Genomic DNA, 20,044 nt, shown 5'->3' on the forward strand with positions numbered 1-20,044 from the left:
TAATAATGACTCCAAATTTGTGTCATTTCAATATTAGGTCTATTTCAATATTAGATCGATTTTATATTGTAAAAACCTAACTGAAAAGGGTTTTAATCTAATCAAAATTGGCTGTTTTGTTACACAAACTGTTTATTCTCACTGCCTCCTGAGACGCATTACCAACATGAGGAAGACATTTCCATTACTATGCTTGTTACTGAATTTATACAGAATATGTGATAAATTCACACTTACTTAGACTTACTTCAGATAGGGAAGGCTTAAATTTCCTTCCCAGGGGCAGGGCAGCACAACTCTAAAGTAACTTAGCTACATAATCCTCAAGTTTAAAAATCTAACTGGGTAAGCTGTAAGAATTTAAAACTGTACCCCTTAAGCCTTTACCTTATTAGTTCTTCATACTCTACAATCAATGAGTTGTAATATTCACCTTTTGGAACCCTACTTGGGTTTAGTATTAGCTCCGTCTGCCTCTTCTTTGCAAAGAACATCAAATCATTTCTAAATAACCTGCGAAGACAGAGTCTATTTAGCTGCATTTTCTACCACTACTGCAGGACACCGTTGACGAGGAAATTTTTGTTTTCTTTTTGCCTCTCACTGAACTATAAATAGTGAAGCTGATAACTCCACAGGAAAGAAAAACTAATGGCCCTAAAATCACTCAAGTGTTCTCCTCCACCACTACCCCCTGCCAGGTTTATGAGGGTGAGGGCATTTTCAGCAAACACTCTGACCCCCACGGAACCCGACAGGGCCTATGTCTGGGGAACAGGGATCTACAACGCTGCAGAGCAGTTAAAATTCATTCTTCTTTCACAAGTTTATTATATAAATATTGCCACAGAAGTTAGATTGTTATGATGAAATACGAAGTAAACCAGTGCCTTTGTAATTTAAAACTGATGAGACTAAGTTCTAGGAGAAGGAAAAAAAATCAACATGACAGCACTAATCCTTACAGGGTAAATGGCATCAGCACCCTTCCATCTGTGGTAGGCAGAAAGCAATTAATTAAAATAAATGTTCTGCCAAGATTATTATACCTGTTGCTGATGATTTGCTCTTAAGTCTAATTTGTTCAGGAACATAAATCATGATGTCAAGCATTTGTGTGAGAGGCAGGAAAGTCGGGCTTATGGCAGACTATTCCACTGACACTGAAAGAGAAAACCCGGTCACTTTTATATCTAATGGGTGGAATATTCTAGGTTTATAAAATATCTGAGATTCTACACGTGGTAGATGCTGCTTATGGCCTAATTCTGTTAAGAATAATAGAAAATTGATTTTTTACTTTCTTTGGCTGTCTTTTGTGAAGGAATGCTATCCTGAATCCATTTTCACTGGTACCAAATAGTATGGAAGCCATAAACTTACTTTTCAATGGGTGATCGACCAGCCATTTCCAAAACGTGCAGTGGCATCAGGCCTTCCAACCTTGGCTTCAGGTAGGTTTCTTTCCAGCCTTTTCGTGACAGACTATGCAGTGGTTTCCTGGAAAAATAAGGCGTTGTCAGAAAAAGGCATTAGTTAAGAAGCACCGTAACTGATGAATTTCAGTTATCCGATTTGCCACTTATTAGCTGAACCATCTTGGGCAAATCCCTTAATCCTCTCTGAATCAAAGTTTCTCATCTATATAATGGGGATGGTAATACTCCAGGTTTGTGAAAGTCAGCATTCAGTGGGATAACATGCTCAAAGGTTTGTGAATGCTTAATACAAACTATAATAATAGTACCAAATTCAAGGAACTCTGCTTGGGCCCAACATTGTACCACTGATATGTACTGGCTAGTTTCTTGGTTGCAAATAATAGGAACAAACTTTGGTTAGTAAATTATGTCAGTTGTCCTACTCTAGTGACCTTTTACTGGACCCAGATGCAGTTCAGGAGCGCATTTCGCACTTAGTTGTCCTGTCTCCTTAGTCTCAGTTCCCCGACCAGGGATTGAACCCGGGGCCCCAGCAAGTACCACTGGACCACTGGTTCACTTTTGAAGAAGTAATGGCCAGTGATTTTATAGAATGTCTCTCCATAAAATTGTTGGTTTGATATTTGCTCATGATGTCAGGAGGCACATGATCTCAATATGTCTAATCTTTGGTGACATTACCTTTTTTTTAAAACTCTAATCCAAGAAATAAGAGAAAAATTTAAATCTACATATTGAAATGGCCCACCATGTACTTCAGAAAATTGACGTTAATCTATCAACTCTGAGACACATCTCACTAAAATTTTAGACTTTTAAGACAAAAGATCTTCAGGGCTTCCAGGCACAAGGTCAAATTACTTATATGAATAAGAAAATTTGCCTAGCATCAGACTTCTCATGTGTAATATGCAAAGTACTGCGAGGGCGGAACAGCATCGTCAAGAAACCCAAGGAAAGAACGTACAAGCCCAGAATGTTATATCTCAAACCATGGCTATAGAAACCAAGTTTCAGTTTTGAACCACTCTTAAAAGACACAAAAATAGACAAATGAAAAGACATCTTTTTGAATAGAAAAACAACATGTATATCAGTCGGTGTGCTCCAGAGAATATATGAAAAATACATATACGCATACACACACATATATACATGCACATTTATTTTAAGGAGCTGGTTCATGTGATTGTGGGCACAGGCCAGCAGGCTGGAAACTCAAGCCTGTATTTCTATGCTAGACTTGAGGCAGAATTCCTTTTTATAAGAACAGTCATATTGGACTAAGGGCCCACCCTTAGTACTGGGCCCACTCCAGTATGACCTCATCTTAACTACTTACATCTGCAACGACCCTATTTCCAAATGAGGTCACCTTGTGTGGTACCAGGGGTTAGAACTTCAACACATCTTTGTGGTGGACAAAATTCAACCCACAACAACGTCATAAAAATGTCAGTTCTTCCTAAGTTAATTAACAAATTTAATGTGATCCTAATGAAAATAAAAACGTTTTTATGGAGCTAGACAGGTTGATCCTAAAGTTTATACATGAAAAACTAAGAGAACAGTGAAAAGGAAAAGTTACAAGGGTGAACTCTCTACCAGATATTAAAACATAAAGCCTCTATGATTAAAAAGTATGGTTTATGCTAACGCATATATATGGAATCTAAAAAAAAAAAAAAAGGTACTGATGAACCTAGTTGCAGGGCAGGAATAAAGAGGTAGACGCAGAAAATGGACTTGAGGAAATGGGATGGGAGGGTGAAGCTGGGGCAAAGTGAGAGTAGCATCAACATACATACACTACTGAATGTAAAATAGTTGGCTGGTGGGAAGCAGCAGCGTAGCACAGGGAGATCGGCTCGGTGCTTTGCGGATGACCTACGGGGGTGGGATAGGGAGGATGGGAGGGAGGCTCGAGAGGGAGGGGATATGGGGACATGTGTATGCACATGGCTGATTCGCTTTGTTGTGCAACAGAAACTAACAGTATTGTGAAGCAATTATACTCCAATAAAGATCTATTAAAAAGAATAAAAAATAGGGCTTCCCTGGTGGCACAGTGGTTGAGAGTCCGCCTGCCGACGCAGGGGACGCGCGTTCGCGCCCTGGTCCGGGAAGATCCCACATGCCGCGGAGCGGCTGGGCCTGTGAGCCATGGCCGCTGAGCCTGCGTCTGAAGCCTGTGCTCCGCAACGGGAGAGGCCACAACGGTGAGAGGCCTGCGTACCACAAAAATAAATAAATAAAATAAAATGTTCCACTAAAAAAAAAAACAGTATGGTATTGAGGCACTGATAGACAAACCAATGGAATAGAACAGAAAGTCTAGAAATAGGCTGAAGTACATACAGAAATTTAGTATATGGTAGAAGTGGCATCTCAAATCACTGGGCAAAGGTGAACTTTTGAATAAATGTCGGGGCGACAGGATACCCATTTGGGAAAAGATAAAACTAGATCCCTTATCTCCCAGCACACGCAAGAACAAACTCCAAATGGGAAAAGATAAAACTAGATCCCTTATCTCCCAGCACACGCAAGAACAAACTCCAAATGGGTGAGAGATCTAGATTTTAAAGAGAGAAAGAAACCATACAAGTATTGGAAGAAAACAGGGTGAATTACTTCAGTGGCCCAAGTGTAGGGAACAGCTTTCCCAACTTGACTCAAAACCCAGATGCAATGAAAGAAAAGGTTGATAAATTTTACTATCTAAAAATACAATTTTTTTCTAATTTTATTGAGGTATATTTTGATATCATATAACATACCTATTTCAAGTGTACAATTCAATGATGTTTTAGTAAATTTACCAAGCTGTGCGACACTGCCACAAATCGGTTTAGAACCTTCTCATCACCCAAGATCCCTCATGCACATTTACTGTTGATCCCATTTTGCACTCTGATCCCCTGAGCCAGGCAACCACTACTCTACTTTCTGTCTCTATATATCTGCCTTTTCTGGATATTTTATATAAACGACATCGTATAGCATGTGGTCTCCTGTGTCTGGCTTCTTTCGTTGGGCATCAGGTTTTTGAAGTTCATTTATGTCATAGCATGTATCCATAGTTCCTTCCTTTTTATTGCTCAACAGTATCCCAGTAACGGATAGACCACATTTGAAATGCCCGTTCACAGTGTGAGGCTATTATGAGTAATGCTGCTAAAAACACCACAAAAGAAGAAAATATTTGCGACATACCTCACAGATAAAGTACTAATATTTCTAATATAGAGAGAACTTTCAAAATGAGAGGAGAGAAAAGTCCAAAATTCCCATATAGAAACAAGCCAAAGACATGAATTGACAATTCACCTAAAAGGATAGTAAAATGGCCCTTAAACATGTGAAAAGATCCTCAAATTCACTCATAGTAAGAGTGCAAATTAAAACTACACTGAGAACATCAACTAGGATGGCTGCGATCAAAAACAGAACAACAAGCGTTACTGAGGCTGCGGAGACATTGGAACCCTCATACACTGCTGATGGGAATGTAAGACGTTGAAGCCACTTTGGAAAAACAGTCTGACAGTTTTTCAAAAGACTAAACATGGAGTTACCATATGACCCAGTCATTCCACTCCTAGGGATCTACCCAAGAGAAGTGAAAACATACAACCACATAAAACAACCCAATCAAAAAATGGGCAGAAGAGCTTAATAGACATTTCTCCAAAGAAGACATACAGATGGCCAGTAGGCACATGAAAAGATGCTCAACATCACTAATTATTAGAGAAATGCAAATCAAAACTACAATGAGGCACTACCTCACACCAGTCAGAATGGCCATCGTTAAAAAGTCTACAAATAACAAATGCTGGAGAGGGTGTGGAGAAAAGGGAACCCCCTTCTACACTGTTGGTGGGAATGTAAGTTGGTGCAGCCACTATGGAGAACAGTATGGAGGTTCCTGAGAAGAGTAAACACAGAATCACCATATGATCCAGCAATCCCACTCCTGGGCATATACCTGGACAAAACTCTAATTCAAAAAGATACACGCACCCCTACGTTCACAGCAGCACTATTCACAATAGCCAAGACACGGAAACAACCTAAATGTCCACTGACAGATGAATGGATAAAGAAGATGTGGTGTATATATATATATATATATATATATATATATACACACACACACACACAATGGAATACTACTCAAAAAGGAATGAAATAATGCCATTTGCAGCAACATGGATGCAACTAGAGATTATCATATTAAGTGAAGTTAAAAAGAGAAAGACAAATAACATGATATCACTTACATGTGGAATCTAAAATATGGCACAAATGAACTTATCTACAAAACAGAAACAGACTCACAGACCTAGAGAACAGACTTGTGGTTGCCGAGGGGAGGGGAGGGGAGGACTGGGAGTTTGGGGTTAGCAGATGTAAACTAGCATATACAGGATGGATAAACAACAAGGTCCTACTGTACAGCACAGGGAACTATATTCAATACCCTGTGATAAACCATAATGGAAAAGGATACAAACAAAGAATGTCTACATGTGTATAACTGAGACACTTTGATGTACAGCAGAGATGGGCACAACACTGTAAATTAACTATACTTCAATTAAAAAACAAAAAAACCCAAAAACCTTGTACACAGATGTTCACAGCAGCACTATTCACAATAGCCAAAAAGCGGAAACAACCCAAATGCCCATCAGCTGATGAATGGATGAACACAATGTGGTCTCTCCACATTGCAGAGGAGTGTTCTGCCGTAAAAAGGAACGAGGTACTGACGCACGCACTACCACATGGACGAACCTTGAAAACATAACGCTAAATGAAAGAAGCCAGACCTAAATGTCACATACATGAAATGTCCAGAATAGGCAACTTCTTAGAGTCAGGAAGGAGTTGAGAGGTTGCCAGGGACTTTGGGGAGGGGACAATGAGGAGGGACTACTAATGGGTAAGGGGTTTCTTTTTTGGGGCGACGAAAATGTTCGAAAATTGATTACCGTGATGATGGCACAGCTCTGTGAAAACACTAAAAACCACTGTACATTTCAAATGGGTGAATTGTACAGTACGCGAACTGTACCTCAATACAGCTGTTATTAGGAAAAAACTACAGTGAGATACCATTTCTCATCTATGAGGTTAGCAAACATTCTAAAGCTTGACGATATACTGTTGACAAGGCTGTGCGGTAACAGACACTCTTAAACATTGTGAGAATGCAAAATGGAAGGTGAATTTGTCAATATCTGGCAAAATTAGGTTTGTATTTACCCTTTGACCCAGCAGTACCATTTCTAGGGCCTTCCTCTTAAAATACACCAGTAACAAGAAAATACAGACACAAGGATATTCAGCATCATTCGTACTCACCAAAGAGTAGAAACTACCCAAGTGTCCAAATCAAGGCTACTGGCTAAACAAACGATGATACACCCACACAATGGAGTACTACATAGCCGTAGAAAAAAGAATGTGGAAGATCTGTGGGAGGTGATGTGGGGTGGTTTCCAGGATATACTGTAAAGTGAAAAGGAGTTTAAACAGTCTGTTCCCATTTGTGTAAGAAAGGGAAATAAGTAAATATGCACGTATCTCCTCACTTTCGCAAAAGGAAACGCAGGAAGGATGAACCAGAAAACAATGTAGTTAGTTACCTATAAGTTTGGGGGTGGGGGTGGACAGCATGGAATAAATCGGGAAGACGACAGCCCTTGCAGGGTGTATCTTTTTGTGGAGTTTAATGCTGAAAGGTCAGAGGAGACAGCTTCAAGGGGCTCCCACCGTCCAAACATGGGCCGATTAGGGCATCAAATTAAGGGGACAGTAAAGGATTATAACCCACTGGATAAAGTAGGAATCCACGAGACCACCTTAATAATAGGTAAGTATATAAAAAGGGGGGAGAAGGGGGAATTCCCTGGCGGTCCAGTGGTTAGGACTCGGCACTTTCACTGTCAAGGGCCCGGGTCTGGTCCCTGGTCGGGGAACTAAGATACCGCAAGCGGTGCAGCACAAACAAACAAACAAAAACTGGAGGGAGAAGGGAGGGTCTTCCTTATAGTAATGCTGACGGATATACATGGAAGGACTGGTGGAACTGGAAAATCACCACTCTGCATCCATCACAGTAAATATTGATTTGGAGAAGACGGACGCTGGCTCTATGGGAGAGAAAGTCTGACAAGGAGCAGGATATTTACATAGTCTTAAAGTAATTATCTACTGAGCGTTTATTAGCTGCAAGGGGGCAGTCGTATCTCTGCAGTGGAGAAACTGGACAATGCCTTGACTAGGTAATGAAAATGGACATTACCAGTGAGGGGCAGACAGACACGTGCTTCTGGATGTGATACTCTGGGAAGGACACAGATCACTTTGACAGTATTTTGGCTGAGATGTGACTCTGTGAGGAAACATCAGGCAGGCCCCAACTGAGGAACAGTCTATAAAATAACTGGTCTGTGCTCTTCAAAAATGTCCATGGTATGAAAAACAGAGAAAGGCTGAGGAACTGTTCCAGATGAAAGGGGACGACTAAATGCCCTGCATGGGTCCTGTACCGAAGAGAAAAAATGCAATAAAGGACATTTTGGGGACCACTGACAAAACTGAAATGTGGGGCTTCCCTGGTGGCGCAGTGGTTGAGAGTCCGCCTGCCGATGCAGGGGACATGGGTTCGTGCCCTGGTCTGGGAAGATCCCACATGCTGTGGAGCCGCTGGGCCTGTGGGCCATGGCCGCTGGGCCTGTGCGTCTGGAGCCCGTGCTCCACAACGGGAGAGGGCCACAACAGCGAGAGGCCCGCGTACCGCAAAAAAAAAAAAAAAAAAAAACTGAAATGTGCACTATAATTACATGAAATATTGTATACAACATTTCATCAGTGATAACTATACTGTGGTTACATCAGAGAATATCTTTGTTCTTAGGAAATACACAGTGAAGTATTAAGGAGTAAAGCAAAATGATGTTTGCAACCTACTCTCAAATGGTTCAGATAAAAAGTAATGTGTTTGGATTATATATAAATATATTACATATATAGATACACACACACACACATATACACATGCGTATCTATAAAGAGAACAATAAAACGAACATGGCAAAGTTTCAACTTGGCTGCAGTGGTTGGTACCGTGTCAACCCAGTTGAGCCAGACCGTGGTTCCTGGAATCGCCTTCCCCGCGCGATTCCAGGGAAGAGCTGGCTCAAACATCACTGCAAGAGGTTTGCAGCAGAAGGAAACTGACTCTCAGAAGGCGGCGGGGTTAAACGCAGTGGAAGGAAGGAAGGAAGGAAGGAAGGAAGGAAGGAAGGAAGGAAGGAAGGCAGGCAGGCAGGCAGGCAGGCAGGCAGGCAGGCAGGCACAGAGGTGCTGGTGGACTCCAGCTTGTTCTCTTCTCTGCTCCGTGGCCAGCGCGTCCCCCTGACTGCGGGGCTGACCCCAGCGCCTCTCCCCAGGCCCAGCACTAGACTCCTGGTCAGCCTCCCTTCAGGGCCCAGGCCCCGCTTTGGCTCCTCACACTGACCGGCTGTCGACTCCTCCTCCCTCCACCTCCCCCATAACATCCCCAGCTCCGTCCCGTCTATTCGCTGCAACAAATCCCTTCTCACCCAGCGGCCCTGCTTCCCGGATAGAATCTGACCTTGGTGGATCTCAGGAAAGGGTATATGAGAATTCTCTGCATTCCTGCAACCTTTTTGTAAGTGTGAAACACTTTCAAAACGAAGTTTTAAAATATCAAAATTTTCAAAGATTTAAAATACTTGATGATCCTTTCAGTAAAAGGTTAACAAAAGGTTTTTTCATTTCCGGTGCCAAGACTATGTGTGAGGAGTAGGCACTGACCTATTTCCGGTGACAGGACGCTGCGAATGAGGCCCTGGCCGGGGAGGGGGAGGGGGAGGAAGGCCTGCAGCCTTCTGCTTCTTTCACCACTGACCTGATCTGAGGACACAGGAATAAGGCAGACATGAAACAGAAGATGTGGAGGAAGCCACGGTCCACTGGGGGCCGGACCCAATGATCCCCTCCTGCCACTCAATTGCACGGAGGGACCCAGACCAGACCAGGACACAGGGAGCGTTTTATAGCTAGAGAAGCCGAGGTATAACACACTTAATTGACGTCCTCTTAGCTACTGGAAGATGCTGCATAACCACGCAGGCTTCAGCCACTGTATTCACATGTGTAGGGGGGGGAAAACGGCATAAGAAGGCAAAAGATTAGAATCAGGACCACAGATGGCTCTAAAATTACTTTTTGCGGTAACTGAAAATAGTAGAGCCAATATATCCGCCTACTGTTGTTTTTTTTTTTAAAATTTTTATTTATTTATTTATGGCTGTGTTGGGTCTTCATTTCTGTGCGAGGGCTCTCTCTAGTTGCGGCGAGCGGGGGCCACTCTTCACTGCGGTGCGCGGGCCTCTCGCTATCGCGGCCTCTCTTGTTGCGGAGCACAGGCTCCAGACACGCAGGCTCAGTAATTGTGGCTCATGGGCCTAGTTGCCCCGCGGCATGTGGGATCCTCCCAGACCAGGGCTCGAACCCGTGTCCCCTGCACTGGCAGGCAGACTCTCAACCACTGCGCCACCAGGGAAGCCCCCGCCTACTGTTTTATTCATCCAGCCTCTCTCGAGGCACGGTGCTACTGATTCCCTTTGGTACAATGTGAGAGCAAATATTCCAAGGAAATCAGCATAAGATGTGGCCAAAAACAATTTCATAAAACACCTAAATCCTAAATGTTCAGTTTTCATAGCCATAATTCAGGAATAGTCTTATGTTTTATAAACGTTGGCCAGCATTCCAGGGAAGCTCTAATGAAATACAATCTCTGATTTTTGTTTTAAACCACAAGACAGAAAATCATTTAAAAAATAAACTGCTAGGACTTCCCTGGTGGCGCAGTGGTTAAGAATCCCCCTGCTAATGCAGGGGACATGGGTTCCAGCCCTGGTCCGAGAAGATCCTACATGCCGCAGAGCAAAGCCTGTGCGCCACAACTACTGAGCCTGTGCTCTAGAGCCCGTGCTCCTTAACAAGAGAAGCCACCGCAGTGAGAAGCCCGCGCACCACAACGAAGAGTAGCCCCTGCTCGCCGCAACTAGAGAAAGCCTGCGTGCAGCAACGAAGACCCAACGCAGCCAAAAATAAATAAATTAATTAAATGCTGTCATCATTACAGTAATCCTTTCCCCCCACCCCTGGGGCCGCACTGCAAGGCTTGCGGGATCTTAGTTCCCCAACCAGGAACTGAACCCGGGCCACGGCAGTGAAAGCGCCGAGTCCTAACCACTGGCCCACCAGGGAACTCCCATTACGGTAATTCTTGACTCAGGCAAGAATCATCAATGGATGCTAAAATATTTGATGAGGAAATGGATATTTACATAGTCTCAAAGTATCTCCCCACAAATTACTTATGAATTACAAAGGGGAAAATACTGACTTTACAGTGGAGAGACCTAGTGAACATTACCTTGCTCCCACTAGTCACCAGAAGGCCACCTCCGTCTCACTAATGGCCATCATGTGCCTGGTAAGGTGCCGCGCCGGGCACAGGATGTCACTTCCGCGGGGCTCCTGCCAAACATGAACTCCCTGCACGTGGTCGTGAGAAAACATCAAGGGAACCCAAACTGAGGGACATTCTATCAAACCACTGGCCTGTACTCTTCTGAAGTGTCAAGGTCATGAATGCTGAGGAAAGGCGGAGGAACTGTTGTAGATTAGAGGAGACTACAGGGACATCACAATTAAATGCAATGCGTGACCCCACTCTGCATCCTGGACTAGAAACAGAAAATTGTGACACAGGACATTTATTGGGACAATGGGCAAAATGTGAATAAGGATTGTAGATTACAGTACTGTATCAACGGTAAACGCCTTGCTGTTGACGGGTATATTGCGGTAACGTAAGAGAAAGTCCGCGAGCGTCTGCATGCTTAGGAAAAAGACACTGACGTTCTGAAGTTCTTAGGGGCAAAGAAGACCATACAGTGAATGTGTCAGAATGTTAACAGTTGGTAAATCTTGCTTTGTCATTCTTGTTTTAAACTATTTAAACTTTTCTGTGAATGTGAAATTATTTCAGAATAAGAAGTTCAAAAGAAAATAAATTAAAGTCAAAAGGTGTGCTCTCCATGGTCCAGTGCCCTGGAATTCACTGAGCGGTCACGTGCGTCCGGATCCTTAACGTCCAGCAAAATGTCACGAGACCTGTAAACCTGGAATCTTCGTTAGAAGAAAGTATGCGATGGCAAGTTTTCAGTGGACTGGGGAAAGCTGGGAATCTTAGTATTTGCCAGTCTTCTCCCAGCGTTTTCCTTTGAGAGATGACAGTGAACTTGCCCTCCGTGTTCATGTGTCTCAAGGTGGAGCCACACAGTAGGCCCTGAGAGCTTTATGTTGGCACAGAGAGTAGAAATGACAATAATGGTAAAGAAATACTATCAATAATAATAATAAACCTTTAGCTGCTTAGTCTCATCTATTAAAATACAGTGAAATATACAGCAGCCTTATTTCCCTGTGGGGAAGCGTAATCCCAGGACAGCATTACTGATGCTCTCTCTAATCCTAAAACGGTTTTGTCACTATCTTTGCCAGGTAGGAATCTCTACAGCTTCGCCCATTCCTAGCCTTGCATCCTTCTCAAGTCTCCCCAAGTTCCATTACAGTGTCTTACCCTCCATTTGGGCCATCCATTGCAACTGTAACAACCAACAGGTATCTACCAGGCACAAACCTTACACAAAGACTATATTTAGCCAGGCAGCTACCAGCCGGGAATCTACCAGGAAAGTCACTTAAACGTTGCCCGTACCGTTGTCTGTACCTCCGTTTCTCTAGCTTTAAAATGCCCCTCTGAACAGGCAGATCTTGTCTTGTTCAATTTGGGCCAAATCCAGTCAACACGTTAGAACGGCTTGTGGGGAGAAGGAGTATTTCATTCGGTGATACTTTCGCTGGCCTAAGGGAACTTACAACGTAGTTGGAAAGACAGAAACACATCAGACGTTAAAGTGATTTGTGCAGAGAGAAACAGTGAGAGAAGGAAATCTTAACCCTGGTCTACCATGAATTCACCGAGTCACCGTGGCAAATGACACAATTCCTTAAAGCTTCCTGCCTTATTTGTAAACTGGGAGGGTTGGACTGGACGATAATAATGATAACAGGTAAAATTCACTGAGCACTTCTTATACACCAGGCCCTATATTAAGCACTGAACGTGGACGAACACACTGAAACCTCACCATACTGCTGTGAGGTAGGTACCACTATCATCCCTATTGTACAGACAATCCGTGAGATCCAATGTTCTATAGTCATGTGATTTCAAGTTAAAGAATATAGTAGACTGTAGTTTCCAAAGGTGGTCCAACAATATTTCCCATCCCACATGCTCTTCTTAAAAAGTATGACTTTGAAAAAAAAAAAAAAAAAAAAAAGTATGACTTTGAACATTCCTGCCTTACAGAGGTGGGTCTATGTCCGCTCTCGTTGAGTTTGGGTGGGCTTTTGTCTGGAGAAAGTTATGTTATGGGACTTCCGAGGCTAGATCATAAAAGCCAATAAATACAGCTTATATTAGTTTTCTATTGCTGCACAACAGATTATCACAAACTTAGTGGCTTGAAAGAACACCCACGTATTAGCTCACAGTCTGTAGGTCAGAATTCCGGGCACAGCATGGCTAGGTTCTCTGCTCAGAGTCTCAAAAGGCATGCATGCTGTTGGAAGAATTCAGTTCTTTGTGGCTGTAGGACTACGGTCTGCCTCTCCTTGCTGGCACTCGGCTGGGGCTGCCCTCAGCTCCTAGAGGCTGCCGAAATTCCTTGCCACGTGGCCCCCTTCACGCTCAAAGCCAGCTATAGAGAATCTCCCTCAGGTCAAATCCCTCTCACACTTTCAATCTCTGACTTTCTCCGTCTCTGACCTCCAGACCCACACTCAAATGGCTCATGTGACAGAGAGAAGACACACAGAAGAGGAGGAGGCAATGTTACCATGGAGGCCAAGACTGGAGTGCTGTGGCCACAAGCCAAGGAATGCTTGTAGTCACCAGAAGATGGAAGAGGCAGCCCCAAAAGGGAGCGTGACCCTGCTGAATTTTGGACTTTTAGTCTCTAGAACTGTGAGAAAATAAACTTCTGTTGTCTTAAGCCAAAAACAAAAAAACAAAACACCTCATGTGATTAGGCCACGTCCACTTAGAGAATCTCCCTATGTTAAGGTCAGCTGCTTTGGGACCTTAATTATATCTGCAAATTCCCTTTTGTCATATAATCATGGGAGTGATATCTAATCACATTCATAGGTTCTGCCCACACCTGGAGGAGATTATGCAAGGGCAGGGGCCATCAGGGGTCATTTTAGAATTCTGCCTACCACATAGCTTCTGTTTGATTCTCTTGTTACACCTGTTCTTAGGCACCATGCTGTGAGGAAGCACAAGCAGCTTTAATAGTCCCAGCTGAGTTCCCAGTCAACCACCAGTATCAACTTGCCAGCCTTGTTAGTGAATCATTTTGAAAGTGGATCTTCCAGTGTCAAGCTGAGCTGCCCCAGCTGGCCATGCATGGAGCAGATAAGTTGTCTCCATTGAGTCCCACCCAAATTGCAAATCTCTTAAGTAAAACAAAGGATTGTTGTTGTTCTAAGCCACTATGTTTTAGGGTGATTTGTTACACAGCAATAGGTAATCAAAATCAAGTAACAAGCTATGTGAGGCGATCTACAAGTACTGATAGCTTCTTGTGGACATTTCTTTTAGGACACTGGAGCATCTGGCAGGGTAGGCCTAAAATGTCAATTCATGCTTGCTGATTTATTAATTCAAATGTATACTTAACTGACTCACACCAGTATACCAGTCATCGATATTTGGAAGCCCAGTGCTTTAAAAGGGTTATATGAAAATGATGCTGCTTTCCTTTTGAACAATGGCTATACCGTATATTTTAAAGCTATATTTGTAAAACATCTGAGATGTAAATGAACAGAGATAATGAATGTATTAATTTTTAAAGGTATAATGGGCTTGTTTATAAATCACTACTTAAAAGTATTAATATTTCAATGTATACTTAATTACTTTTCAACACATTACTTTTACTGGAAAAGGTAGAAAACACTGGGAAAAGAGTCATCAGTTTTGTCATTAAGAATTTTCATCAATGGATATTAACTATTAGGTGAAAGACATCCATACACTCTCATAAGAGGCTCCCCTTGGATTACCTGTTGATTACATAGAGGAAAAGGTCCTTTACAATGGAGAAATCTGGCAGACAACTCAACTGAATGATCAAACTATCACCAATAATAGAACAAAGTGATATCACGTGCCTCCCACTGTGATGCACTAAGGACACAACCACACGTGTGTAGTATTCTCGCCAAAAAACATTTAACTTTAAAACAGACTAATCCAAATTAAGGACATTCTGAAAAAAACACTGACTTGTACTTTTCAAAAATACCAATGTTACAAAAGACAAAAAAACGCTGGGGAACTCTTCTAGATTAATGTAAAAGAAATGATAACTAAATGTGAATCTTTTTTTTTTTTTGCGGTACGCGGGCCTCTCACTGTTGGCCCTCTCCCGTTGCGGAGCACAGGCTCCGGACGCGCAGGCTCAGCGGCCATGGCTCACGGGCCCAGCCGCTCCGCGGCATGTGGGATCTATCCCGGACCGGGGCACGAACCCGTGTCCCCTGCATCGGCAGGCGGACTCTCAAACACTGCGCCACCAGGGAAGCCCTAAATGTGAATCTTGAGTGGATCCTGGATCTCCCCCTTCCAACAATAAAGAAAAGAAAAGCCATAAAACTATAACACTTAACTATGCACTGCATATTAGATGATAGTACTGTACTAAATGTTAAGTATCTGAGTGGATTATTGTACTGTGGTTTGTAGGAGAATGTCCTTGTGAAGAGCCAGATGCTGGAATATTTAGAGGTGAAATGTCACTTCGCAAGTAATACTCGGGCAAATTGTGCAAAGAAAAGTCTGTACCTGGCTGAAGAATTTTGTATCAACATCTAGTCAACGCTGTCCACAGCCTGGAGAGAACAGTTTCCCCCTGCGTAGCTGAGAAGCAGTGAGCAGGACCCTCGCCTCCCTGGGCGAGGAGCTTTCAGACGGCCACAGCACGACGGGGAGCAAAGGACGAGGCTGTGATCCCACCTTCACTGAGAAGCGCACGCATACACACTTTACGGCAGTCACGCGAAGGCACGAGGGCGAGGCTGCGCCTCACGTTCCCAAAGACAGGCACGACAGCTGTACGTGCCATCTAGTGCACTTTACGGCAGAAACGTGAAGGCACGAGGGCGAGGCCGCGCCTCCGCCCCCAAAGCTACGCAGGACAGCGGCACGTGCTGTCTAGCGCGCTTTACGGCCGCCGCACGAAGGCGGAGGTTCCGGGCCGACGCAGGGTAATCAACGGTTCCGGGCTCTGCGCTCCACCTCGTTGTCGGTAGGCTGTTCATCCGTTGGCGCTCCCACGGCTCGGCGATCATGGCGGCGGTGGCGGCACTGTGGCGGAGGGCGGTGGAGATCGTGAAGACCAAGGAGTTCCGGGATTACGTGACCAGCACGCACTTCTGGGGTCCAGTGGCCAACTGGGGCATCCCACTGGCTGCCATCAAGGACATGTGGGCGCCGCCGGACATCATCAGCGGCCGCATGACGACGGCGTTCATCTTATACTCGATGGTCTTGATGCGCTTCGCCTACCTCGTACGGCCTCGCAGCTTGCTGCTGATAGCGTGTCACAGCACCAACGTGGTGGCGCAGTGTGCAGGGGGGGCCGCTATCTGATCTACCACTACGGCGGCGCCACGGCGGCCACAGCCGTTGCTGCCTCTGTCGCCTCTCCCGGCTCTACCGCCGCTACCCCCGCTACCACCCCCGCAGCTGAAGACCCTGTGACTGACGGCGACTGCCTGGAGGTCACCGACTACGATCCGCTGACCCCAGAACATGATTGAGAGGGCCCTATCAAATCTTTGCAGCTTGCAAGCACTGAACTGTTCTTCCTAAAGAAAAGATCAATACAAAGTCTGGTTTTGACTCTGAAACAGTGCGAATCTGATTGAAACCTGCAGTTCTGTTAATAAAAAATGGCAAATAGCACAGAACTGAAGCTGTTGAGTGTTGTTTATTTCGTGACAGGGAAATAAAATGGTTTTTAGAAGGTGAGGGTAGATTGGCTAGTCTTCCTCTCCACGGGACCTGCAACTCGAGGGTTAGTTTATGTAGGGGACGAAGGCTGAACGAAAGACACTTCAACTTAGCTAATTTATTTTTTTTTAAGCTCTCCTGGGAACATGCTTTTGTTACTTGTTTCGGGTGTCCGGGCCAGATAAGCCACGATGTTTGTACACCAAAAAATTCCAAGGGCTACTTCTACTGAGGGAAATATTTCCAAGGGCGTTTAAATGAATTCAGTGAAATCCAGCTCAGACTTTTAAGGAGTACTTAGCAAGAGAACCTAGAATCTGTTGGTGACCGGGAGCAATGACAGAACCTTCAATGGAATCAGGATAAATAACTCAGGTCAGTGGCTGTCAACCCTGAATTCTAGGTAAACAGAAAATAAAAACGACAAGATCATTATCCTTTCCTCTTTTCCTCATGCCTAAAAATGGGGGACCTGGCAGTTTGTAAAGGTGGTGAACCTATCACCCTGTGTTGCACTGTAGCTAGGGGTGAGGGTGAGGGTCAGTGGTAAACAGTATTAGCCCAGGGTATCCCCCCTAGGAATCCTATGGGTGCTAAAGGACTCTGTCTGCTTGGGAGCAGGAGGAGGGAAAAGAGAAGGGTGGGGCTTTGGGTGTAAGGCCATTACCTCTGCAGCAGAGGCTGCCCTCTAGGATTTGACCCCCAATCCCCCCTCCCTCTGGAGAATGCGGGAAGTTCCAGGGTGGTCTCCTGGGGAACCCCCATGTATGTGATCAAAACCCCTACTTTTGTTAAAGACTTCAAATGCAAAGATACTGAAAACAACTCTGAAATTTTCTGAGGACATCAGGTTTTGGACAAGACAGGCACAACTTTACCTTCTGTGGCATCTAAGCAGTAGTCCTCTTTGTAGGCAGTTTCTGCATTTCACGTTCTGCGTACAGGGGGAAAAACAAACTCTGGAAAGTGACAGTGTATGAGTTATCTATTGCTGTGTAACACATCACCCCCAAACTTAGCTTAAAAAAACTTAAAAACAAATATCTCGGACAATTTTGTAGGGCCAGGAATCTGGGAGGGGCCTAGTTGGGTGCTTCTGCCTTAGGGTCTCTCAGCTGTCTGCTGGGGCTGCAGTCTCTGAAGACTTGCTGGAGGATCCACTTCCAAGCTCACTCACACTGTTGTTTGCAGGAGGCTTCCTTGTCATGTGGGCCATAGGGCTGCTCACAACATGGCTTCCCCCAGAGGTGTTCCAAAAGAGAGAAAGCCCAAGATGGAAGCCATAGTCTTTTATAGCTTAATCTGGGGAGTGACATACCATCACTTCAGCTGTGTTCTCTTGGTCATATGGACCAACCTTGGTACGCTGTGGGAGGACAACACAAGGGTGGGAATAGCAGGAGGCAGGGATCATGGGGGGCCATCTTGGAGACTGGCTACCACACGTGGCTCTGAAATAAAAACTCTCCTGCCTTCCTGAAACTCAATAGAAAGTAATAAATCATGTAAGGTCATCGCCCACCTTCCCCAAGAGATGTCACAAAATGCTCAGTTTACAGTTTTGTGGTCATTACAAACATGCATATATTACAGAGGATGGGTTTGAGAAGCAGGAAAGAAGTCTCTGGAAGATAGGTGGTAGCTCATAATATTTTAGATAGTTCAGATTATCATATAATAAAAAGCAGTTCTGAAAGTTCTGAAATGAATCATAACCTCGTAGATTTTCCCCCTTTGCTCTTACCTGAGTGGAAATTAATGCATTTTTAAATTTGTTTCACAAAATGTATTTTGTAATTTGACTATTGTATTTCAGTAAAAGGCCACTGTCTGTTGAAGACATATCAGAGCGGGTACGTTTGTAATTAACCTGGTAAGGGGAAAATAGGTAATCCCTGCTGATAATTTCCTGTCACCCTACATTTTTAATTTAGAGGGCAAAACGATTAGAGCAAATATCCAAAAGATTGCAACACCTCCATTCTAATGCAATGCTCCACTTACAGGACCTAATTTGTAGCATGCCCACCCAGCTAAGAGCTCTAACCCTTTGTTGCCTAGGATATTAGTGTTTAAAGCCATGTAAGTGATTAATACTTTAATAAAAACACACCCTTCAAATCATTAGGGTAATAATCATTTCATAATCTCCCCAAACTCTCAAACATAATTCTTTCTGGCCTTGGCAATTTAACTTAAACTGCCTACAGGTCTCTACCACTACTTTATGAAGCCAAAAACATTTTCCAAATAGGCAGAGCTATTTTTTCAGAAGCTTTTGTCATTGACACACTTTTGTTACTTCCCAGAATTTGGGTTTTATACTGAGTTTAAAAAGTAACATCTTCCTCTTTAGGTCCTCTGACCTTCCTGGCAAAGCCCAGGCTAAAATCCAACGAACTGCCTTATGTTTGCAACTCTAATGCTACAACCATTTTTCTCCTCGAATTCTTTCAAAACTATGAGCCTCATACTGTGTCTCAGGGAGAGGCTGGGAACAAATCACATTGCTGGACAAAGACAAGGCACTTAGAGATGATGAAGCCCTGTGCGGGAAGGAAACCACTTCCTGGACTTCTCCTGACCCTGATAACTCACGAGTTCCCCTGGAGGTGGAGATGACCCCCGCAAAAGTGGAGGCTACAATATATTCCAGGAAACGTGACATATAAGTCTTGCAGTTTGAATTTATGTCTATTATTTTGAAATGCAAAATTTGAATGAAAAGTTTTCAAACTACAGGAGTGCAGCTTTGTTGTAAAAATTTCACACGCGAGTGTGCAAAAAATAGAAAAGCCAAATTCGACCCCAATTCCTTTGGCAGTGGTAACATGGCAAAAAAGCTTGGGAAAAGTACACAACTTTTCAGACCTGTTATTTGAAAATACCATAGTTTTTTTTTTTTAATACCATAGTTTTATAGCATGCTATGCATTGTTACACATTCTGCTTTTCTATCTATAATGTCTTACACGTCACCCCCATCATGGCATTGCAGCCTTCTTTTTAACAGTTGCATAATACTCGGTAGCATGGATGTGCTGTGATTATTTAACCAGTCCTCTCTCGATGGCTGCCTGCCAAGGCTGCTGTGAACACCCTTTTGTCCATGCCCTGTGCCCATGGGCACAGATCTGTAGAAGAGAGTCCCACAGGGCTGATGTCCCCGGATCAACCTTTACAGCTATGTTTGCTATTTTTTTTAATTATAGTGTTTTTTAAAAAATTTATTATATTTTTGGTTGCATTGGGTCTTCGTTGCTGCACGCAGGCTTTTCTCTAGTTGTGGCAAGCAGGGGCTAGCTACTCTTTGTTGTGGTGTGCAGGCTTCTCATTGCAGCGGCTTCTTTTGTGGAGCACGGGCTCTAGGTGCTCCGGCTTCAGTAGTTGTGGC

The 20,044-nt window shown here is 43.8% G+C and overlaps 1 protein-coding gene across 1 annotated transcript; it reads left to right on the forward strand.

The window, feature by feature from the left end:
- Positions 1-15,953: 15,953 nt before the first annotated feature.
- Positions 15,954-19,922, forward strand: MPC1L (mitochondrial pyruvate carrier 1 like). The gene is given in 2 exon segments (XM_032619072.1): positions 15,954-16,261; positions 16,264-19,922. Coding segments are annotated over 2 exon segments (471 nt in total). The 5' UTR covers positions 15,954-15,984; the 3' UTR covers positions 16,458-19,922.
- Positions 19,923-20,044: the final 122 nt, after the last annotated feature.

The sequence above is a fragment of the Phocoena sinus genome, chromosome X (genome assembly GCF_008692025.1).
Source record: "Phocoena sinus isolate mPhoSin1 chromosome X, mPhoSin1.pri, whole genome shotgun sequence".
NCBI classification, from domain to species: Eukaryota; Metazoa; Chordata; class Mammalia; order Artiodactyla; family Phocoenidae; genus Phocoena; species Phocoena sinus.